Source organism: Chaetodon trifascialis (genome assembly GCF_039877785.1).
Source record: "Chaetodon trifascialis isolate fChaTrf1 chromosome 24 unlocalized genomic scaffold, fChaTrf1.hap1 SUPER_24_unloc_1, whole genome shotgun sequence".
Taxonomy (NCBI): Eukaryota; Metazoa; Chordata; class Actinopteri; order Chaetodontiformes; family Chaetodontidae; genus Chaetodon; species Chaetodon trifascialis.
Genome location: NW_027255838.1, coordinates 598,632 through 623,820, shown reverse-complemented (window position 1 = coordinate 623,820; position 25,189 = coordinate 598,632). Strand labels below are relative to the sequence as shown.

At 42.2% G+C, this 25,189-nt stretch overlaps 1 protein-coding gene and 1 non-coding gene across 2 annotated transcripts; both read left to right on the top strand.

Annotated features, from left to right (window-relative positions):
- The first annotated feature begins 3,919 nt into the window (after positions 1-3,919).
- On the top strand, positions 3,920-22,649 carry LOC139328087 (high mobility group nucleosome-binding domain-containing protein 5-like). The gene is made up of 4 exons (XM_070958184.1): positions 3,920-4,175; positions 4,671-5,285; positions 7,328-7,392; positions 22,605-22,649. Exons 1-4 carry the CDS (start codon positions 3,920-3,922, stop codon positions 22,647-22,649), a joined length of 981 nt encoding a protein of 326 aa, XP_070814285.1.
- Positions 10,333-10,451, top strand: LOC139328132 (5S ribosomal RNA). Its single transcript, XR_011601723.1, has one exon. It is a non-coding gene; the product is annotated as a 5S ribosomal RNA (ribosomal RNA).
- Positions 22,650-25,189: the final 2,540 nt, after the last annotated feature.

Here is a 25,189-nt window from a genome sequence, read left to right as displayed (position 1 = left end):
AATAACCTGCAGCCACATGGCCCTTTGTGGAATAGTTTGGACATGCCTGCTCTGGAGGATTCTCTGGGTGCTTTTCATTACGTTGAATTGTGCCTCCTCGTCTCCTCGCTCCTTCGTCGACCCGGAAGTCGTTTCCCCTCCGCCATGATGAAGGATCTTCCAATTGCTTAAATGTACCTGTCCCTTTGACAGCTAATACAGCTGTGCAAACGTCATCAGACCCGGGGGGTATTCCAGAAAGTGGGTTATGTGAAAACTCAGAGTAAGTTAAGCCTGAGATGAAGGAAACTCTCAGTTTTCTGTTCCAGAAAGAGAGGTAACTGAAACTCTGAGTCAGTCACCATGGTAACAGATTCTGTGAACATAACCTGCTCGCTGGCAGGTTTACTTTAAGAAACACTGAGTTTCTACCTGTCTCCACATGAAGAAAGCTGTTAGACATGGATTGCCCGTTCATTCCCAATCCGATTGATATCGAAGCCCAACTGATTCGAAACGCTTTACGTCACGAGAGAATCTTCCGACCGAGTTTAGGTGTCCCGTCATTTCCAGAGGAATATCTGTTCAAACGCTACCGCTTTTCATCAAACGGTATAATTTATCTGGATAACATTCTCCGGCCATACATCACCAACCTCACACACCGCGGACATGCACTCACATCACAGCAAATTTTACGCATAGTGCTACGTTTTTCTTTTTGCAAACGGTAGTTTTTTGTACAATATTGAGGATGCAGAGCACTTCGGAAAGGCAACAGTGTGTAGAGCTGTGAGGAAAGTGACCTCGCACTGAAACGCCTATGATGGTAGCAATGATGGTAGAGACTGGTGACTGATGTAGAAATCATATATTCTTTTATTTTAAATTATGATATACATTCTGCTGCGACCTCAGAGTGGGTTCAGTAGCTTAATTAGCTGGTATTTTGCAGGGCTTCCAAATGTGATAGGATGCATAGATGGGACACAAATTCCCATTACAGCACCTGCAGAACACAAAGGGCACTATGTGAATAGAAAATCCTTTCAGAGCATCAATGTCCAGGTTTATGACCTACCATCTTAAAAATTTTGTACATGAAAATGTATACATTACAATACACTGTAACACATGTCATTCTCTGCACTGTGAAGATCATATGTGATGCAGCTTACATCATTACAAATGTAGAAGCCAGGTGGCCTAGCTCTGTACATGACTCCTGGATCTACTGGGAGTGTAGTCTGAGCAACAGATTTGCACGAGGTAAGGAAGCTAAAACTTGTACAAATGTTCTTTGTCTCCCTTTTTAATACACTCAAATGTGTCCTCTATAATTACAGGAGTGCTTGATACTGGGGGGTTGAGGCTATCCATGTCAGCCCACTCTGTTGACCCCTTACCCTGACCCTGAGCCGGGGCCCCAACAACGTTTTAATGTGGCCCACTGCAGGACTAGAGCCTGGGTTGAGATGGCCATAGGCATACTCAAATCCAGGTTCCAGTGCCTGTGTTAGCTCAGGGTCATCCCAGAGAGGGCATGTGACATCATTGTGGCATGTGTTGTTCTCCATAATATTGCAACTATTAGAGGAGAGCAACACCCTGCCGTACAAATTAATGACCCTGAGGATGACCATCCCATCCACCCTGCAGACGTCCAGGATGGAAGGGCTGTAAGGGACCTAAACAGCAGAAACTACTTTTGATTAAAACAGTCAAATAATGACAAATTCACATGTGGTTTGGTCTTCTTTATTCCCTAAAAGTACAAAAGCAGCAGTCAGGATTTGTAATATAGTTCCATCCATTAACATATTTCACCTGTGAAGTGCATCCACCTCAACTGGAGTTCCAGTAATAGAATTTCAAGGTCTGTTTTTCTAATCTGCCGATCCAAATAGACCATTTCCTTTTCACTTTTCTCTATACTCTTCATGAGGTCGACTCTATACAACTCCTTCACTGGTAACTGGGAAACTTATGGATGACATTTAAATCCTACAGTTCTACATACAGATTTAACATGGTATTGACCAAAAATCTGACTGTGTCAAGCCGCCCTGTGGAAGTTGATGGACCTTCCTCCTGCTGATGCCCAGTCGTTCTGTTGAAGGACAAGAATGTGCTAGTTGTTTGTCCATTATCTATGCTCATCACTTCAGTGTACATGTCCAACTCCACATTCCACTCCAGAATGTAAAGGAATGTGAATGGGCAGAGCACTGCCAGTAGCTCTACATAATATTAAGACACACTTCAGTAGGCCTCTCTGGATTGCTCCCTGTGGCAGCAGACAGTGTTTCATCATCATCATCATCATCCTCCTGTGATGAAGGAAAATATACTGTTTCAGAATACTTTGGTGGTTGAGGTGGTCCTCCACCCATTTTTCGGGCCTCTGCCATCTCTCTGTTGGCTGAGCAGAACTCAAATGTTAATCTTTTTTTTTTTTAATTAGTATTTTATTGAGTGTTCGTGGACACATCGTCACATTTTAAATGACCTCAATACCTATAAAATAAAAATGTGTAAACATTGTATCAAGTGTTAATCTACTAAGTGGGATATTAAGTGAGATGACATGTTAAAACAACATGTTGTTAGGGGTTTAAATTACTACTTGAAGTCGCCAATGAATTAATATTCACTTTGTTTAATAGCCTAAGTCAATTAAAAAAATAAAATTAAAATCAAAGGGAGGTACAATCATAGCCTAGCAAAATATGCCTTACCTTTTTGAATGATGTTTTTATATTTCATTTTTCGCTGATTATTTCTCCCGTTGGATTGCACCTAAATGAAAATCACATTTTATTCCTACTTACATTCATAACTGTATGCTACGATCTTAAGTACGGTTAAATGTTAAGTCAATGGAATAGTACATTCAAACTTACACGTTGTCTCAGGTAGCAGTTTTCTCCCATGCCGTTTCTCTCTCCTTCGCTGCTGCAGCGGTGATATATTTACGCCGAAATATGTGCTCATACTCCACATAGGCCTGCAATAAGACCTCCAACTCCATCGGGGTAAAATAACTTGATCTTTCTTTCTTTTTTTCTTTGTTTTTTTTTTCAGTTGTCATGGTGACTCGTGGTATCGGGGCTCTATTGATGATGGCTTTTTATAGTGGTTATGCACGCGCACAACTCAAGGTTAACATATTCAGAGTTGATTGAACTAACTCAGATCAGCTGTTCTGGAACCGGATACTCAGAGTTTCCCATCTCACAGTAAGTCAACTCAGAGTTCAGAGATAAACTCAGAGTTTGTTGAACCTCCGACCTGGAATACCCCCCAGCTCTCTGTATCCTCCTCAAGAAGGGCAGAGGTGAATCCACGCATCCCAACAGACAATAAAACAGCATAAAAAAGGAAATCAACAACATATGTGTCTACGTGATATCATACAAAAAGACTATGACAAATAATATTGCCTTGGCAAGGATGGCTCATGCTGGTGATAACAAATTTCTCCGAAAGAAGCACGTGTAAGCTGTTGGTTAGGGGGCACATTGAACTTTGCTCCATCAGGCCCGTGTGTGCAAAGAAAAGTATATCCATTGATTGACTTGTCTCCGTTGGAAATCAGATTTGTTGGAGTGAAGAATAAAAGCGGCCTCGACATTTGGAAAGACGTGAAAGGAGCGAGCCCTCACACCCCAGAGTGTACATAGCGAGGGCACATGTATAAAAAGCTTGTGCGCATCAGCCTTTGTGGCTTACGGCCATACCAGCCTGACAACGAGCCTTGATTGCAATCAGGTGCGACAGAGCAGGTGGAGTGAAGCGTGACAGAGTGAAAGTTTCTGAGTGTTTGAGCAGTTTTCCTTATCAATTTCTTTGATAAGTTTCATTTCAGAAGATTTTTTACCCCCCAGCAGCCTTTGCTGTTCGGGGGGGAGTTTTCATTTTGTGCTTTTTTTTGCGGTAAATGTCCCTGAGAGACCGCATGGTTTTGAACAAAGAACTGAAGAACGGCACTGAAAGGAGAATGGATGGTGACACAAACAAAGGAGACGAAAGACTGGAGCGTGAGAGAGCGGAGGAACTGAAGGAAAAGAGAGCAGAGACGGAGGGGACGCAGAAGGAAAGTCTGAAAGACAACATGGACACACGAAACAAGGAACAACATAAAGCAACGGATCCACGCTACAGTAAGGAGCTGACAGTTGTGGTAGAGCTGATCGGTGAGGACAAAATCACACTAATGGAATTATTAAGAGCTACACAGGACATTTGTGGACTGGTAGAGGGTTGCAGATACACAGGAATCAACAAATATGAAATAACTATGAATCAACAACACGGGAAAGACAGACTGCTGGATGGATTTAAAATTAAGAGCACAAGGGTGATGGCAAAGGAACTCACAAACAATGAAATGGTGGTTTCGTTCATAGGGCTGCCAGTATATATCACAGACCAGGAAATACATCAAAAACTGTTGGACTGGGGGGTGAAGGCAGTTTCGCCCATCAGGAGGAGGATGTGGCCAGGGACAAAAGTGGTGGAGGGGACACGTTATGTTAAGGTGCAGTTCACAGACACAGTTAAATCACTGCCATATTCAACACGCTTTCACACGGAGACAGGTGCACAGTTTTTTAGGGTGATACATGACCGTCAACAGAAGGTGTGTAGGATGTGTCTACAACCTGGACACATTCTGCGGGAGTGTCCAGACTTTTTGTGCAGAAGATGTGGGAAACAAGGACACTATGCAAGGGAGTGCGACAGGGATGAGCAGCAGAGAGGATGGGAGAGAGGGAGCGAAGAGACGCCCGATGAAGAGGAGGGGGGGCGGCAGGCTGAAGGAGGTGGACGTGAGGAAGCTGGAGCCGAGCCGGACAATGAGGGAGAAGACGGTGAACAGACTGGAGCGGAGGAGAGCGATGTGGGAGGAGGTGGCAGCGGAGACCAGGAGAAGGAGGACGGAGTGCAGGATGGAGAAGAAGAGGACGAAAGGATAGTGGAGGAGACACCGATGGGAGCTGGAGGACAGATGGAAATGGAAGAGATCAGTAGCAGCATGGACGGTGCGGTGAAAGAGCTGGACGGAGGAGAGGAGAGAGGTGAAATGATGGAAAGAAGGAGACGAGGGGGGGAGAATGGAGGGAACAATGGTGGGACTAAGAGGGGAAATAAAGGGGGAAATAGGGGGTCACGGGAGAACACTGAGGAAGGGGGACGAGGGTGGGTGTGGGAAGTTTCTGACATAACAGGGAGTGAGGGGGATGATATGGATGAGGTGGCTGATAACAGGAAAAGACCGCTGGGGAGGAAAGATAAAAGACAAGGTAAAGTTAAAAAAAAGTGTGATGATGATGTTTGAAATTCTTTTCTGGATTTTTTTTTTTTCCCTTTATGATTAGCATCTCTTCTCTCAATGCTAATGGGCTGAGAGACAGCAACAGGAGACAGCAGACCTTGCTGGTGTGTGAGGCAGACATCATATGTTTACAGGAAACACACTGGGATGATGGATGTATGAGAGAGATTGAGAAGGAATGGATGGGAGAGATGTATGTGAATAATGGGAGTGTAAAATCCAGGGGGGTGGCAATTTTAGTGAAAAGGGGAGTGGTTGAGAACGTCAGAGAGTGTGTGGATGATGGGAATGGAAGAGTGATAGGGATTAATTTTGAGTATATGAGTAAAGAGTTCAGACTGTTGAATGTGTATGCACCAAATGAGGAGAAAGAAAGGAGGAGTTTTTTTGAGGCACTGGGAGGGTTGTGTGATGAGAACTGTTTGGTAGTGGGTGACTTTAATGTGTGGCGTGGAAGGTTGGATGCGTCTGCAAGCGTTTGTTTTAAAAATGATTCATCCAGGAGGGCTTTGGAAGAAGTTATGAGGGTGAATGGGCTGATTGATGTGTGGAGAGAGAGGAATCCAGAAGGGAGGTGTTTTTCAAGAAGACAGGTGGTGAAGGGGGTGTTAAAACAGAGCAGGATTGATTTAGTATTGTGCACAAAGGGAACAGCTGATATGATCGGGAGGATAGATTATAAGGTTACTGCACTGAGCGATCACATGGTGGTGGGCTTTAGTTTAGGTCAAGGTTTTAAGAGGAAAGGTGGGGGTGTGTGGTGTTTGAATGGTGGATTGTTGAAGGATGAAAGGTACAAAAATAAAGTGAGAGAATGTATAATGAGGAGGAAGAATGAGCGTATGTATGAGGAGGATACAGGGACGTGGTGGGAGAGTGTAAAGGAAGAGATAAAGAAATTGAGCATAGGATACAGCAGAGGGAGGAATAGGGTGGAGAGAGAGAGAGAGAGAAGGTTAAGAGAAGAGTTAGCTAAGGAGGCAGAGAGGGCAGATAAGGAGGAAGGTCGCGATTTGGGAGAATACATTAGAATTAAAGATGAGCTGAAGGAGATAGAACAGAAGAGGTGCCAGGGAGCCATAGTTAGAAGCAGAGCGAGAAATGTGATCGAGGGAGAGAAATGTACAGGGTTCTTCTTGGGGTTAGAAAGGGCAAAGCAGAAGAAGTGCTATTTAGAACAGGTGGAGGGTAAGGATGGAGAGAAGATCACAGATTTTGTGGGGATAGTTGAGAGAATAGAGAGTTTTTACAGGGAGTTATTTAGGAAAGAGGAGGTAGAGGAAGAGAGCAAGAGACAGGTATTGGATAAGATGAAAGCTAGGATCAGTGAGGAGGACAGGGAGATGTGTGAGGGAGAAATAGGGACGGGAGAAATCGAGGCAGCGATAGGTGGATTAGGAAGGAACAAGAGTCCAGGGTTAGATGGCTTAATAGGCGAATTTTACATAGAATTTAAAGTAGAATTATTACCAGTGTTGGATAAATTGTTTAGATGGATTGAAGAGAAAAATGAAATGCCGGTTAGTATGGTGACAGCAGTAGTTAGTATTATACATAAAAAAGGGAGTAGGGATAGATTAGAAAACTATAGACCAATTAGTATGTTGAATAGTGATTATAAAATACTAGCAAGAGTGTTAGCTAACAGGATAAAGAGGGTCATAGGGACGGTGGTGGGATGCACACAGGCTTATAGTATACCAGGTAGGGACATAGCGGACACAATATGTAGCATAAGGGACACAATAGATTATATGAAGAGGGATGGAGGAGGGATAGTTGTAAGCTTAGACTTAAATAAGGCATTTGATAGGGTAGATCATGGATATTTATACGGGGTGTTAGGAAAAGCGGGTTTTGGGCATAGGTTGGTCGGGTGGATTAGGAGGATGTATGATAGGGCAGTTAGTTGTGTGAAAATAAATGGGTTAGTCACAGACACATTCAGGTTAGAGAGGTCGGTGAGGCAGGGGTGTCCGTTGTCAGCTCTGCTGTACTCTTTATCGGCAGAGCCGCTAGCGGCGCTGCTGGCGGGTAATGACAACATCAAGGGCATAGAGTTACCAGGAGGACGGGTGAGTTTGTTATATCAATACGCAGATGACACGACGGTTACAGTCAGAGATAAGGAAAGTGTGGTGGAGCTATTGAAGAGTGTAGAGATGTATGGGAGAGCATCAGGGGCAAAACTAAATGTAGAAAAGTCAGAAATCATGTATATAGGTGGAGGGAAAGAAGGGAGGGTGGAGATAGGACTAAAAGAGAAGAAGGACTATTTCAGGGTGTTGGGAGTGAATTTGGGGATAGAGGACAGAGAAGGGAGAGATATGCAGTTTGAGGGGATAGTGAATGGCATTAGGAAGACGTTAGGGTTTTGGAAGCTTAGAGGGCTGAAGCTGAAAGGCAAGGTGGTGGTTGTGAATGCACTGATAATGAGTAAGCTTGTGTATGTGATGAATGTGCTAGATGTGCCTGAGAGGGTGGTGAAGGAGGTGGAGAAAATGGTGAGTGAGTTCTTGTGGGGTGGGAGGGGAGTCAGGATAGCTAGAGAGGTGTTGGAAAATGAGTATAAGGATGGAGGGTTGAAACTGATTAATGTAGAAAAGAAAAAGAAAGCACTGAGGGTGAAAATGATGGTGAGGTTATTAAAGAATAGAAGAGATCACATATGGAAGATTTTTTTAGAGGAGGCAATTAACAAATGTGGTGGATGTGGTGAGAGTGGAGTGTTTATGGAGCTGAAGAAAGGAATGTTGAGTGGAGTGTCTGAGTTTTACAAAGAAGTACTGGGAGCCTGGGGAGAGTTTGTGAAATGTGTGCAGTATGACTGTAAGAATGTGAAACAGGTGTGGAAGCAACCAGTGTTCCTAAATCCCAAAATCACATCTGAAGGGAACACAATATATAACAGGGTGTTATGGAGAGCAGGGTTTAGGCTGGTGAGGGATTTAGTTTATGAGTACGTACCAGGGTTTATGAGGGCTCAGGTGCTGGTAGATGAGGTGAGGGAAAAGGGTGATGATATGTGGTTGGGCACGGCTGAAGGGGTGATGGAAAAGATTAAGGACGGGATGCCGCGAGAATGGCTCAGTATGATTGGGAGAGAGGCTGTGGTGGAGGAAGGAGGTGAAATGGAACTGTATGTGGGGGAAGGCGAGAGGAGAGTGAGTCTGATGAGTGTGACAACAAGAGTGATGTATAGATGCCTAAGGGGGAGAGAAGTGAGGAGACCGGCTGCAGAGAAAGTATGGGAGAGGGTAATGGTTGATATGGATGTAAAGAAAATTTGGGAGAATCTGAGAGTGAAGTGGAACAGTAGTGAATGTGAAAATTTTGATTTTCTTCTGCGTCACAACAGAGTGTTTAATAATTTAATAATCAGTAAGTTTGATGCGAATGTGAAGAGGGAATGTGATGTGTGCAGTGTGGCAGTAGAAACATGTATGCACGAGTTTGTTGAATGTGGTGAGCTGGGGGAATATTTTGGGAAAATGAAAGAGTTAATCAGCAGATGTTGGGTGGGAGGGCTGGTGGAGAGAATGGAGTGGAGAGAGCTGTGGTTGTTTGGGGTGACTGGAAAGGTGAAAGGATGCAATGTGAACTTGCTAAACTATGTATTGAGCCATGCAAGGTTTGCTGTCAAGCTGAGGAGGAATATAGCCCATTATGAAGAGAAGAGAGTGGATGTGTGGAGAGTGTTCAAGAGTATAACAAAAAGGGACATAAAGGTGATTTTTAGTTATGTTGGGGAGGAGGAATTTGTCACTGGATTTGTGGAAGGGAGTACATTTATTGAGATTGGGGCTGATAGGACACTGATATTTGATTTTGATTAAAGATTTGTTATCACAGAATATTGTATGTGTTATCTTCATTGCATTAGGGCAGACTGCAGTCTGTCTCACATTTTTTTTTTTTTAATTTATTTATTTATTTTAATTAATTAATTTATTATTTATTTTATTTATTTATTTATTTATTTGTGTGTGTGTGTGTGTGTGTGTGTGTGTGTGTGTGTGTGTGTGTCGAGACTATATGTTTTAAATATGTGATCTTGTTTTAGGTTGGCGGCTTATGGACTCTTTGCCGATGTGGTGGATTAAATGTACCACTGTCCTGAGTTGGGGGGATTTTGTACAATGACCTGCCTCACTGTTATTGACCTTGCATTTAAATTTGTCAGACATTAGGTCAAGTTACATAAGACATTTTGCCAGCTGTTTTTTTTTTGTGTTTGGAGATAGGAAAGGATGTATTGATATGTACACTATGTGCAAAGTATATAAGATATGATCTGTGTAAATAATTTGTATATTTTTTACATAATAAAGAAAAAAAAAAAAAAACAACGCCCGATCTCGTCCGATCTCGGAAGCTAAGCAGGGTCGGGCCTGGTTAGTACTTGGATGGGAGACCGCCTGGGAATACCAGGTGCTGTAAGCCTTTTCTTCTCGACTTCGGTGCGATGGCCGTCCACACTGAGAAGAAAGTAGCACCACGGAACAGGGGGCTTGCAACACACAAGTGAAACCATGAGAGGCTGCTCCCGCAGAACAGGAGCAGAAAAGAAGCGCAGTATGTCGTCGGTAATAAGAGCTCTCTGTATCCTCCTCAAGAAGGGCAGAGGTGAATCCACGCATCCCAACAGACAATAAAACAGCATAAAAAAGGAAATCAACAACATATGTGTCTACGTGATATCATACAAAAAGACTATGACAAATAATATTGCCTTGGCAAGGATGGCTCATGCTGGTGATAACAAATTTCTCCGAAAGAAGCACGTGTAAGCTGTTGGTTAGGGGGCACATTGAACTTTGCTCCATCAGGCCCGTGTGTGCAAAGAAAAGTATATCCATTGATTGACTTGTCTCCGTTGGACATCAGATTTGTTGGAGTGAAGAATAAAAGCGGCCTCGACATTTGGAAAGACGTGAAAGGAGCGAGCCCTCACACCCCAGAGTGTACATAGCGAGGGCACATGTATAAAAAGCTTGTGCGCATCAGCCTTTGTGGCTTACGGCCATACCAGCCTGACAACGCCCGATCTCGTCCGATCTCGGAAGCTAAGCAGGGTCGGGCCTGGTTAGTACTTGGATGGGAGACCGCCTGGGAATACCAGGTGCTGTAAGCCTTTTCTGGTGCTGTAAGCCTTTTCTTCTCGACTTCGGTGCGATGGCCGTCCACACTGAGAAGAAAGTAGCACCACGGAACAGGGGGCTTGCAACACACAAGTGAAACCATGAGAGGCTGCTCCCGCAGAACAGGAGCAGAAAAGAAGCGCAGTATGTCGTCGGTAATAAGAGCTCTCTGTATCTGTATCTGTATCTCTGTATCTGTATCTCTAACTGGCAGTTTGTGCTAGAATGGAAAGCTTATACTTGTTTGAAAGAAGATAATCTAAGCTTTAAAATGAGGTGTTACTCAAGTTAATCAGACCTTGCTAACCCATGGCACAGGTGAAATAATACGGACCTCATTTTAAAGCTTAGATTTGACCTTCTGACCCAGTTCTGAACGCGGCCTGAAATTGACCAAACTAAATATTCCACTACTAACTGGCAGTTTGTGCTAGAATGGAAAGGTTATACTTGTTTAAAAGAAGAGAATCTAAGCTTTAAGATGAGGTATTACTCAAGTTAATCAGACCTTGCTAACCCATGACACAGGTAAAATAATAAGGACTACATTTGACCTTCTGACCCAGCTCTGAACGCGGCCTGAAATTGGCCAAACTAAATATTTAATTGCCACCTGGCAGTTTGTGCTAGAATGGAAAGCTTATACTTGTTTGAAAGAAGAAAATCTAAGCTTTAAGATGAGGTATTACTCAAGTTAATCAGACCTTGCTAACCCATGACACAGGTAAAATAATACGGACTACATTTGACCTTCTGACCCAGCTCTGAACACGGCCTGAAATTGACCAAACTAAATATTCCACTACTAACTGGCAGTTTCTGCTAGAATGGAAAGCTTATACTTGTTTAAAAGAAGAGAATCTAAGCTTTAAGATGAGGTATTACTCAAGTCAATCAGACCTTGCTAACCCATGGCACAGGTGAAATAATACGGACTACATTTGACCTTCTGACCTAGCTCTGAACGCGGCCTGAAATTGCCCAAACTAAATATTTAATTGCCACCTGGCAGTTTGTGCTAGAATGGAAAGCTTATACTTGTTTGAAAGAAGAGAATCTAAGCTTTAAGATGAGGTATTACTCAAGTCAATCAGACCTTGCTAACCCATGACACAGGTAAAATAATAAGGACTACATTTGACCTTCTGACCCAGCTCTGAACACGGCCTGAAATTGACCAAACTAAATATTCCACTACTAACTGGCAGTTTGTGCTAGAATGGAAAGCTTATACTTGTTTGAAAGAAGAAAATCTAAGCTTTAAGATGAGGTATTACTCAAGTTAATCAGACCTTGCTAACCCATGACACAGGTAAAATAATAAGGACTACACTTGACCTTCTGACCCAGCTCTGAACACGGCCTGAAATTGACCAAAGTAAATATTCCACTACTAACTGGCAGTTTGTGCTAGAATGGAAAGCTTATACTTGTTTGAAAGAAGAGAATCTAAGCTGTAAAATGAGGTATTACTCAAGTTAATCAGACCTTGCTAACCCATGACACAGGTAAAATAATAAGGACTACACTTGACCTTCTGACCCAGCTCTGAACACGGCCTGAAATTGACCAAAGTAAATATTCCACTACTAACTGGCAGTTTGTGCTAGAATGGAAAGCTTATACTTGTTTGAAAGAAGAGAATCTAAGCTGTAAAATGAGGTATTACTCAAGTTAATCAGACCTTGCTAACCCATGGCACAGGTGAAATAATACGGACCTCATTTTAAAGCTTAGATTTGACCTTCTGACCCAGTTCTGAACGCGGCCTGAAATTGACCAAACTAAATATTCCACTACTAACTGGCAGTTTGTGCTAGAATGGAAAGGTTATACTTGTTTAAAAGAAGAAAATCTAAGCTTTAAGATGAGGTATTACTCAAGTCAATCAGACCTTGCTAACCCATGACACAGGTAAAATAATAAGGACTACATTTGACCTTCTGACCCAGCTCTGAACGCGGCCTGAAATTGGCCAAACTAAATATTTAATTGCCACCTGGTAGTTTGTGCTAGAATGGAAAGCTTATACTTGTTTGAAAGAAGAAAATCTAAGCTTTAAGATGAGGTATTACTCAAGTCAATCAGATCTTGCTAACCCATGGCACAGGTGAAATAATACAGACCTCATTTTAAAGCTTAGATTTGACCTTCTGATCCAGCTCTGAACGCGGCCTGAAATTGCCCAAACTAAATATTTAATTGCCACCTGGCAGTTTGTGCTAGAATGGAAAGCTTATACTTGTTTGAAAGAAGAAAATCTAAGCTTTAAGATGAGGTATTACTCAAGTCAATCAGACCTTGCTAACCCATGACACAGGTGAAATAATACGGACTACATTTGACCTTCTGACCCAGCTCTGAACACGGCCTGAAATTGACCAAACTAAATATTTAATTGCCACCTGGCAGTTTGTGCTAGAATGGAAAGCTTATACTTGTTTGAAAGAAGAAAATCTAAGCTTTAAGATGAGGTATTACTCAAGTCAATCAGATCTTGCTAACCCATGGCACAGGTGAAATAATACAGACCTCATTTTAAAGCTTAGATTTGACCTTCTGATCCAGCTCTGAACGCGGCCTGAAATTGCCCAAACTAAATATTTAATTGCCACCTGGCAGTTTGTGCTGGAATGGAAAGCTTATACTTGTTTGAAAGAAGGAAATCTAAGCTTTAAGATGAGGTATTACTCAAGTTAATCAGACCTTGCTAACCCATGACACAGGTGAAATAATACGGACTACATTTGACCTTCTGACCCAGCTCTGAACACGGCCTGAAATTGACCAAACTAAATATTTAATTGCCACCTGGCAGTTTGTGCTAGAATGGAAAGCTTATACTTGTTTGAAAGAAGAGAATCTAAGCTTTAAGATGAGGTATTACTCAAGTTAATCAGACCTTGCTAACCCATGGCACAGGTGAAATAATACGGACCTCATTTTAAAGCTTAGATTTGACCTTCTGACCCAGTTCTGAACACGGCCTGAAATTGACCAAACTAAATATTCCACTACTAACTGGCAGTTTGTGCTAGAATGGAAAGCTTATACTTGTTTGAAAGAAGGAAATCTAAGCTTTAAGATGAGGTATTACTCAAGTTAATCAGACCTTGCTAACCCATGACACAGGTAAAATAATAAGGACTACACTTGACCTTCTGACCCAGCTCTGAACACGGCCTGAAATTGACCAAAGTAAATATTCCACTACTAACTGGCAGTTTGTGCTAGAATGGAAAGCTTATACTTGTTTGAAAGAAGAGAATCTAAGCTGTAAAATGAGGTATTACTCAAGTTAATCAGACCTTGCTAACCCATGGCACAGGTGAAATAATACGGACCTCATTTTAAAGCTTAGATTTGACCTTCTGACCCAGTTCTGAACGCGGCCTGAAATTGACCAAACTAAATATTCCACTACTAACTGGCAGTTTGTGCTAGAATGGAAAGGTTATACTTGTTTAAAAGAAGAGAATCTAAGCTTTAAGATGAGGTATTACTCAAGTCAATCAGACCTTGCTAACCCATGACACAGGTAAAATAATAAGGACTACATTTGACCTTCTGACCCAGCTCTGAACGCGGCCTGAAATTGGCCAAACTAAATATTTAATTGCCACCTGGTAGTTTGTGCTAGAATGGAAAGCTTATACTTGTTTGAAAGAAGAGAATCTAAGCTGTAAAATGAGGTATTACTCAAGTTAATCAGACCTTGCTAACCCATGGCACAGGTGAAATAATACGGACCTCATTTTAAAGCTTAGATTTGACCTTCTGACCCAGTTCTGAACACGGCCTGAAATTGCCCAAACTAAATATTTAATTGCCACCTGGCAGTTTGTGCTGGAATGGAAAGCTTATACTTGTTTGAAAGAAGGAAATCTAAGCTTTAAGATGAGGTATTACTCAAGTTAATCAGACCTTGCTAACCCATGACACAGGTGAAATAATACGGACTACATTTGACCTTTTGACCCAGCTCTGAACACGGCCTGAAATTGACCAAACTAAATATTCCACTACTAACTGGCAGTTTGTGCTAGAATGGAAAGCTTATACTTGTTTGAAAGAAGGAAATCTAAGCTTTAAGATGAGGTATTACTCAAGTTAATCAGACCTTGCTAACCCATGGCACAGGTGAAATAATAAGGACTACATTTGACCTTCTGACCCAGCTCTGAACACGGCCTGAAATTGACCAAACTAAATATTTAATTGCCACCTGGCAGTTTGTGCTAGAATGGAAAGCTTATACTTGTTTGAAAGAAGAAAATCTAAGCTTTAAGATGAGGTATTACTCAAGTTAATCAGACCTTGCTAACCCATGACACAGGTAAAATAATAAGGACTACACTTGACCTTCTGACCCAGCTCTGAACACGGCCTGAAATTGACCAAAGTAAATATTCCACTACTAACTGGCAGTTTGTGCTAGAATGGAAAGCTTATACTTGTTTGAAAGAAGAGAATCTAAGCTGTAAAATGAGGTATTACTCAAGTTAATCAGACCTTGCTAACCCATGGCACAGGTGAAATAATACGGACCTCATTTTAAAGCTTAGATTTGACCTTCTGACCCAGTTCTGAACGCGGCCTGAAATTGACCAAACTAAATATTCCACTACTAACTGGCAGTTTGTGCTAGAATGGAAAGGTTATACTTGTTTAAAAGAAGAGAATCTAAGCTTTAAGATGAGGTATTACTCAAGTCAATCAGACCTTGCTAACCCATGACACAGGTAAAATAATAAGGACTACATTTGACCTTCTGACCCAGCTCTGAACGCGGCCTGAAATTGGCCAAACTAAATATTTAATTGCCACCTGGTAGTTTGTGCTAGAATGGAAAGCTTATACTTGTTTGAAAGAAGAAAATCTAAGCTTTAAGATGAGGTATTACTCAAGTCAATCAGATCTTGCTAACCCATGGCACAGGTGAAATAATACAGACCTCATTTTAAAGCTTAGATTTGACCTTCTGATCCAGCTCTGAACGCGGCCTGAAATTGCCCAAACTAAATATTTAATTGCCACCTGGCAGTTTGTGCTGGAATGGAAAGCTTATACTTGTTTGAAAGAAGGAAATCTAAGCTTTAAGATGAGGTATTACTCAAGTTAATCAGACCTTGCTAACCCATGACACAGGTGAAATAATACGGACTACATTTGACCTTCTGACCCAGCTCTGAACACGGCCTGAAATTGACCAAACTAAATATTTAATTGCCACCTGGCAGTTTGTGCTAGAATGGAAAGCTTATACTTGTTTGAAAGAAGAGAATCTAAGCTTTAAGATGAGGTATTACTCAAGTTAATCAGACCTTGCTAACCCATGGCACAGGTGAAATAATACGGACCTCATTTTAAAGCTTAGATTTGACCTTCTGACCCAGTTCTGAACACGGCCTGAAATTGACCAAACTAAATATTCCACTACTAACTGGCAGTTTGTGCTAGAATGGAAAGCTTATACTTGTTTGAAAGAAGAAAATCTAAGCTTTAAGATGAGGTATTACTCAAGTTAATCAGACCTTGCTAACCCATGACACAGGTAAAATAATAAGGACTACACTTGACCTTCTGACCCAGCTCTGAACACGGCCTGAAATTGACCAAAGTAAATATTCCACTACTAACTGGCAGTTTGTGCTAGAATGGAAAGCTTATACTTGTTTGAAAGAAGAGAATCTAAGCTGTAAAATGAGGTATTACTCAAGTTAATCAGACCTTGCTAACCCATGGCACAGGTGAAATAATACGGACCTCATTTTAAAGCTTAGATTTGACCTTCTGACCCAGTTCTGAACGCGGCCTGAAATTGACCAAACTAAATATTCCACTACTAACTGGCAGTTTGTGCTAGAATGGAAAGCTTATACTTGTTTAAAAGAAGAGAATCTAAGCTTTAAGATGAGGTATTACTCAAGTCAATCAGACCTTGCTAACCCATGACACAGGTAAAATAATAAGGACTACATTTGACCTTCTGACCCAGCTCTGAACGCGGCCTGAAATTGGCCAAACTAAATATTTAATTGCCACCTGGTAGTTTGTGCTAGAATGGAAAGCTTATACTTGTTTGAAAGAAGAAAATCTAAGCTTTAAGATGAGGTATTACTCAAGTCAATCAGATCTTGCTAACCCATGGCACAGGTGAAATAATACAGACCTCATTTTAAAGCTTAGATTTGACCTTCTGATCCAGCTCTGAACGCGGCCTGAAATTGCCCAAACTAAATATTTAATTGCCACCTGGCAGTTTGTGCTAGAATGGAAAGCTTATACTTGTTTGAAAGAAGAGAATCTAAGCTTTAAGATGAGGTATTACTCAAGTTAATCAGACCTTGCTAACCCATGGCACAGGTGAAATAATACGGACCTCATTTTAAAGCTTAGATTTGACCTTCTGACCCAGTTCTGAACACGGCCTGAAATTGACCAAACTAAATATTCCACTACTAACTGGCAGTTTGTGCTAGAATGGAAAGCTTATACTTGTTTGAAAGAAGAGAATCTAAGCTGTAAAATGAGGTATTACTCAAGTTAATCAGACCTTGCTAACCCATGGCACAGGTGAAATAATACGGACCTCATTTTAAAGCTTAGGTTTGACCTTCTGACCCAGTTCTGAACGCGGCCTGAAATTGACCAAACTAAATATTCCACTACTAACTGGCAGTTTGTGCTAGAATGGAAAGGTTATACTTGTTTAAAAGAAGAGAATCTAAGCTTTAAGATGAGGTATTACTCAAGTCAATCAGACCTTGCTAACCCATGACACAGGTAAAATAATAAGGACTACATTTGACCTTCTGACCCAGCTCTGAACGCGGCCTGAAATTGGCCAAACTAAATATTTAATTGCCACCTGGTAGTTTGTGCTAGAATGGAAAGCTTATACTTGTTTGAAAGAAGAAAATCTAAGCTTTAAGATGAGGTATTACTCAAGTCAATCAGATCTTGCTAACCCATGGCACAGGTGAAATAATACAGACCTCATTTTAAAGCTTAGATTTGACCTTCTGATCCAGCTCTGAACGCGGCCTGAAATTGACCAAACTAAATATTCCACTACTAACTGGCAGTTTGTGCTAGAATGGAAAGGTTATACTTGTTTAAAAGAAGAGAATCTAAGCTTTAAGATGAGGTATTACTCAAGTCAATCAGACCTTGCTAACCCATGACACAGGTAAAATAATAAGGACTACATTTGACCTTCTGACCCAGCTCTGAACGCGGCCTGAAATTGGCCAAACTAAATATTTAATTGCCACCTGGTAGTTTGTGCTAGAATGGAAAGCTTGTACTTGTTTGAAAGAAGAAAATCTAAGCTTTAAGATGAGGTATTACTCAAGTCAATCAGATCTTGCTAACCCATGGCACAGGTGAAATAATACAGACCTCATTTTAAAGCTTAGATTTGACCTTCTGATCCAGCTCTGAACGCGGCCTGAAATTGACCAAACTAAATATTTAATTGCCACCTGGCAGTTTGTGCTAGAATGGAACTCCTAAGGCAGCAACCAGAAACAGGAAGTGAGACGATACGCTTACCTCAGCATGTCAGCACGTCAGCCGTCAGCATTGCCTGCAGGTGATTAACTCTGGACCTGCTCTTCTCATGACAAGTCTCTCCAGAGTCTTCATAATGTGGGAGGTCAGTGCCACAGGTCTGTAGTCCTTTGAGGCCCATTCATTGTTTACACTTACAAATCAAACCCCTTGCAATAATTTGTATCTATACAAAATAGCATCTCATTTCCAATATGAATCAAAACCCACGACTGAAACGTAATTACAATAGTTTGACCTATGTGGCATTTGGGTATGCAGCCGATTAGATTAGCTTAGCTTAGCTTAGCATAAAAACTGGAGATGGGTAAACAGCCAGCCTGAATCTTTCCAAACTTCTCCTCACTACTCACCAAGTTGTTGATTGGAGACCCAACACTGATCCGTGCTCGTCGTCTGCCACCATCAAAAAGTACGCCATTCACCGTTGAAATGCTGAAACTAATAATAACTAAACTGGGTTTGTCTCTGCTTTTAAAGCCGGTGCGTGGAATGTTGTGACCTCACAACATTCCGAGTACCACATCTTCAAAGAGATCAAAGCCAAAGCAGCAGATTAAAGAAAAAAAAAAGATTTCATGCTTAATTGATGATCGATCTTTTATAGATTTAGGCCTATTTTATTTAGGATATTTATTGTTGTTTTATCGTCAAATTGTTATGGAGAAATTCAAATTCAAGCTCAATTATAGGTAGGGTTGCCACCCGTCCCGTAAAATACAGAATCGTCCTTTAATTGACAATTAAATGTTGCGTCTTAGACGCGATTTGTTCTGTGCTTCCTGACATTAATGGATCATTAATGTAGCGTCTTAGCCAGGGACGGACTGACCATCTGGCATAGCGGGCATTTTCCCGGTGGGCCGACATGCTAGTTGGGCCGATAGTCGGCCACTTTTCTTAATTTATTTTAAATATTGGTCTGACCAGCCCATAATACCAGACAGTCGATCAGCAGCCCAATTGACATTGGGTGTGTGTGTGTGTGTGTGTGTGTGTGTGTGTAGAGCAAAGCCTTGTAGCTCTGATGGTGAAGAAATTTCGGCAATAGGACTTTCGGTCTTCGCGTGAGAAGCGTTTGTTCGAGGGGTGCGCAGAGGCTAAATTCAGACGTTTCTGTCTCTGTTCCTCATTGCCTCCAATACAATGCATGTGTGTCTGCACCTGTGTCTGAGTGGGTGACATCATTGATCAGGCCACCTCAAGTTTCCATGGCAACCTCTGAGCCTCAGTACTTCTCTGAACACTCCTCTCCCACATACACACACATATGTAGCTTCAGCAGCAGCTATGCAGTGGCTTGACAATGAGCCACAGCCTAGCCTATTACTGGTGAGTTGTAAGTGTTAGTGAGGTAATGAGTGATGTTGGCCTGTTAGCATTAGCCACAATGCTAACATGCTAATGCTAACATGAGGTCCTATGAACTTGTTGGTGCATAGAGGTTTGACTTTTGATGTCGGGTTGTTGTGCTAACATGCTAATGTTAGCATGCTAATGCTAACATGCTAACTTAGGCTAAAATGATTCTTGAAGGCGTTCTAATGATGGTTCAGATGTTTTTAATGTGTTATTTGACATGCTAATGTTAGCATGCTAATGCTAACAAGCTAACCTTGGCTAAAATGATTGTTCAAGGCATTCTGATTATGGTTCAGATGTTTTTAACGTGTTATTTGACATGCTAATGTTAGCTTAGCATTAGCTGTTGGCATTGTCCGGCAGTAGCCCCCGTGGCCCTTTCAAAATTTCCCAGGGGGAAATTGTCTAGTTATATATCATATACTAATGTTTTTGAATTCTTTTCTTTCAGTGACATGTATGTGGCAGTGCAGGCATTGTGACGCTAGAGAGAGTAGTAGGTACAAATTACTTAAAAATTATAAACTATATCATCATTATGGAAGAAGACAACATTTTCAGTGTATATATGTAAAGTGTCCTTGCACATTCAAGACATGGAGTGGACTCAATACTCATGTCTATAAAGCTCATTCATCTCAGGTTACACAGAAAACTTCTAATTCAGTAACTTTTAAATGCAAGTTATATAAATGCAGTGACCTCTCCAATGAGAAAGATTTTTTTGTTCATATTGGAACAAAGTAACGAGACAGTTAGTTGTGTGTTTGTTGGTTGCCCTTTCAAGACAAATGTTTATAGTACATTTTATACACACAAAAACAGGAAGCATCATCCACACACACTGAAAGATCTCAAGGCCAGTGTAGTTACATTTGCTGACCCGTTGCAAGTGTCAGATATCTCTGATAATGTGAGGGCTGGCTGTTCTGCTGATGTATCATATGATGAAGATGAAACTGAGTCAGTGACAGATAGTGATGACGGTACTGTTGAAAATCTTCCAGAACGAATTGAGAAAAAATCAGCGGTAATATTGTTGAAATTAGAGCATATATTTCATATTCCAGCAAAAGAAGTGGATGAGTTATTGGAGGAGTTGCATTTTTTGTTAAGTTCAGCTAGCGCACCTGTCGCAAAACGTACAGTTACAGAAATTTTCAGTAGCCATAATCTGCATATTGATCAGGCTGTTATTGAAGAACTTGCCAATTCTGTATGTGTTTCTAGCCCTGTGGCTAAAATTTTGGGCAAGTGCGGTTCTCTTGCCACGTCTTATAAAAGAAAACAATACTACAAGCTAAATTTTAAGGTTGTAGAGCCTGTTGAGTATAATTTATCTGTAGATCGAAGAAGGTCATTTCAGTACATCCCTTTACTGCAGTCACTGCAGGAGATACTGAGTCACAATAAATGACTGAATAGAGTGATTGAAGAACACAAAGCTCAAGAAAATAGAAAGGATTTGCTTGGTGATCAGCGAGTTTACGCGTCTTTTCGAGATGGTGAGCATTATAAAACAAATACCTTTCTAGCAGTTGATGAGTTGAGAATTTTCATAAAACTTTATATTGATGATTTTGAGGTTTGTAATCCTCTCGGGACCTCACGCAAAAAGCACAAGCTTTGTGGTGTATACTGGAGCTTGGATAATTTGCCCCCTGGCTCTCAGTCTGTTCTCTCATCCATTTATTTGGCTGTTGTTTGTAAAAGTGAACATTTAAGGAAATTTGGGTACGAACAAGTCTTGGATCCTCTTTTGAAAGATCTGTTCATTTTGGAGCAACGTGGTGTGTTCATCAGTCAGCTGAACGAGTGCATCAAAGGCACTGTGAATGGTGTAATAGCTGACAATCTAGGAGCCCATGGGCTGGCAGGTTTTGTAGAAAGTTTTTCTGGGGAATACATCTGCAGATTCTGCACTGCCAAGAAATCTGAAATCCAATCATTGACTGCTAGTGTGTTTGAGCAAAGAACGCGGGAACTTCATGAAGCCCATTTGAAGTGTGCACTAGAAACGGCAAATTTTCATGTCACTGCAGGTTATCCTCCAGATGTAGCACATGATCTGTTGGAGGGCATCATACCTGTGGAGCTTGCTCATTGTTTTTCTCCTTTGATCTCTAAAAAGTATTTCATCTTAGAAAAACGGAATAATTTAATCCAAAATTTTGAGTACAAATGGGGAGATAAAACCAATCGGCCTCACACAATACCACAGACTTTCTCAGTTAAAAAAAGCATTGGTGGAAAGCACACGAAAATTGGTCTCTGCTTAGATTGTTGCCTCTGATTTTTGGTCCACTTGTTCCAGAGGATGAACCTGTATGGCATGTTCTTTTGGATCTCAAGGACATAGTGGAGCTTGCTGTAGCCCCTGTCCACTCTGATGAGTCGACTGCATATCTTGAGTGTAAAATCAGTGAACATCGCCAGAGATACCAAGAGCTTTTTCCAAACAGCCATCTGCTCCCTAAACATCATTATTTGGAGCACTACCCTGCTTTGATTCGTCTCTTTGGGCCTCTTATCCATAAATGGACAATGAGATTTGAGGCGAAACACAGTTTCTTCAAACACATTGCTCGCCATACCAACTGCTTTAAAAACACACCTCTCACAGTCGCCTCGGACTTGCACTCTTCTGACCATAGGACACCTTCGGTGGTAACGAGTGTGTCATCAGTACCCATTGATGTTTTGCAAAGTAACATTGCGAGTGCTATTAAGCAAAGATTACCAGGCGAGACTGATGTCCATATTACAGAAAGTGTGTCATACAATGGTATGAATTACAACAAAGGAATGATTGTAGTCCATGGGCAATTATTTGGACTTCCTGAGTTTGCTGAAATTCTGCAGATTTGTGTTTTGCGAGGCAAGATATATTTCATTGTGAAAAAGGTCTCAGCTTGGTTTAGAGGGCACTTTAGATCTTTTGAACTTGACACGTCACATGTGAGAGAGGTGTCTCTGATTGAGCATGGGGAACTACTTGATGATGTCCGTTAGCTGTCTATTCAGTGGGAGGCCTGCGTCTGGAGACGCATAAACTTACTGGGAAGACGGAAGTGATGTTTGTAAGTATTTCTTCCCCATATCACGTGGCACATTAAGTCGTACAATCATGCAAGGTATGATTTTAATGATGAATGTGTTGTGGCCGTGGTTTAGCGATCTGCTCTGATTGGTTCTGTGTATTCTTTCAGGGCTGGAGCGAGGCAGGGGCGGGGCTGATCGTTGCCGGGGTTTGAGCTTCTACCTGACACACCTGTCACTAATTGCCGCTAATCAGGACTCCCCTTCTTAAGCAGGCTTCTCCCACACTCTGGTGCCAGATGATACCTGTGCTTACGCTCGTGTCCACGTCTCAGTGCGATCGCCTGACCTCTGCCTCGTGTTCTCCAGCCGTTTGCCTTTGTGCACGCTGAGTTTTTGTTCCTGCCTGAGTGCTTTCCCTTTGTGGAGATTTCTGTTTAAGTGTCTGTCGAGTTGTTCTCCAGCTTGTGGTTTCTTTTGTGTACTGTGTGCTCTTTTTCCCAGCGGAGTTTTTGCCGTCCTCCCTGAGTTCTTACCTGAGGCTGTCGAGTTTCTCCAGCACCTGAGTTTCTTCTTACCAGTGAGTTTTTTCCCCGAGTGGTGATTTTGAGTTTTTTGTAGTGGCTGTTGAGTTTTCCCTCCAGCGTTTGTTTTTGGACCTTTTGCCCGTGTGCATTTCTTTAACGGAGTTTTGTGTTTTGTCATTAGAAGCTGTCGAGTGTCCTCCAGCAGAGACTGTCCTCTCCGTTCCCGTTTATCGGCGCCCTCAGTTCTTTCCTTCTTTTGTTGTTACTTTGAAATAAACTGTGATTTCTGCCGCTCTGAAACGACTGACACTCTGGAAATCGAGAGAAGAGAAACAATGACCACGTGGTGGCACTGAAAATGGAAAAGACTTTCTCATATAGAAGGCAAGAAGTTGTTCAAGGACAGCCCCTCATGGCAGACCTCAAACGCAGATGGCCAGCTCTGTTTACTGCGAAAGAGGTAAGTGTCCTATATGTGCTCAGGTTTTCTGGATACCTCGGAGTGTGTGCGCACAAGTACAGGAAGATAAAGACAAATCAAATATAGTGTTGACCAGTTGGTTGAAGCTTTAGATTCTACTGTTGATAAAGCCTGCAGGTCTTTAACAGGTTAACATTCATCCTCTCTCTGTCCTCCTCTCCCTTCTCTGTCCTCCTCTCCCTTCTCTGTCCTCCTCTCCCTTCTCTGTCCTCCTTCCTCTTCTCTGTCCTCCTTCCTCTTCTCTGTCCTCCTCCCTCTTTTCTGTCCTCCTCTCCCTTCTCTCGCCTCTTCCCTCTTCTTTGTCCTCCTTCCTCTTCTCTGTCCTCCTTCCTCTTCTCTGTCCTCCTCTCCCTTCTCTGTCCTCCTTCCTCTTCTCTGTCCTCCTCCCTCTTCTCTGTCCTCCTTCCTCTTCTCTGTCCTCCTCCCTCTTCTTTGTCCTCCTTCCTCTTCTCTGTCCTCCTCCCTCTTCTCTGTCCTCCTTCCTCTTCTCTGTCCTCCTCTCCCTTCTCTCGCCTCTTCCCTCTTCTCTGTCCTCCTCCCTCTTCTTTGTCCTCCTCCCTCTTCTTTGTCCTCCTCTCCCTTCTCTGTCCTCTTCCCTCTTCTTTGTCCTCCTCCCTCTTCTCTGTCCTCCTCCCTCTGTCCTCCTCCCTCTTCTCTGTCCTCTTCCCTCTTCTTTGTCCTCCTCCCTCTTCTTTGTCCTCCTCCCTCTTCTCTGTCCTCCTCTCCCTTCTCTCGCGTCTTCCCTCTTCTCTGTCCTCCTTCCTCTTCTTTCTCCTCCTCCCTCTTCTCTGTCCTCCTTCCTCTTCTCTGTCCTCCTTCCTCTTCTCTGTCCTCCTTCCTCTTCTCTGTCCTCCTCCCTCTTCTTTGTCCTCCCTCCTCTTCTCTGTCCTCTTCCCTCTTCTTTGTCCTCCTTCCTCTTCTCTGTCCTCCTTCCTTGTCTCTGTCCTCCTTCCTCTTCTCTGTCCTCCTCCCTCTTCTCTGTCCTCCTTCCTCTTCTCTGTCCTCCTTCCTTGTCTCTGTCCTCCTTCCTCTTCTCTGTCCTCCTCCCTCTTCTCTGTCCTCCTTCCTCTTCTCTGTCCTCTTCCCTCTTCTTTGTCCTCCTTCCTCTTCTCTGTCCTCCTCCCTCTTCTCTGTCCTCCTCCCTCTTCTCTGTCCTCCTCCCTCTTCTCTGTCCTCCTTCCTCTTCTCTGTCCTCTTCCCTCTTCTTTGTCCTCCTTCCTCTTCTCTGTCCTCCTTCCTCTTCTCTGTCCTCTTCCCTCTTCTCTGTCCTCCTCCCTCTTCTCTGTCCTCCTCCCTCTTCTCTGTCCTCCTTCCTTGTCTCTGTCCCCAGTTTCTCAGCTGTCCTGAAGCTTAGCTCTGCCTCCTGCACATAGGCTGAAACTCTGAAGCATTTTAATCTTCATAAAAATATGAAATCGTAAAACAAAAATATTGCGATACTATTCTAAATTGATTTTTTTCTCCCACCCTTAATATCACGATTGAACAGCTACAGTAGTAATTCACTGTTCATCCTTCTTGTGCTGTATATTGTTGTGATGTTCAAATAAGGTGAGTGTATTGTTGATGTTTTTCAGATGGACGAGTTCGTGTGGATATCTGCTGAACCTCTGCTGTCTGCATTCTTTGCTGAGCTTGACCAACACTCTCTGCATGATGGAGCTCTTTAAAGGGAAAGCTGGAAAAAAATTAGACAGATAATGGTGGCCATTTCCAAGGTTTGTATTAATTTGGGTAGACCTATGCT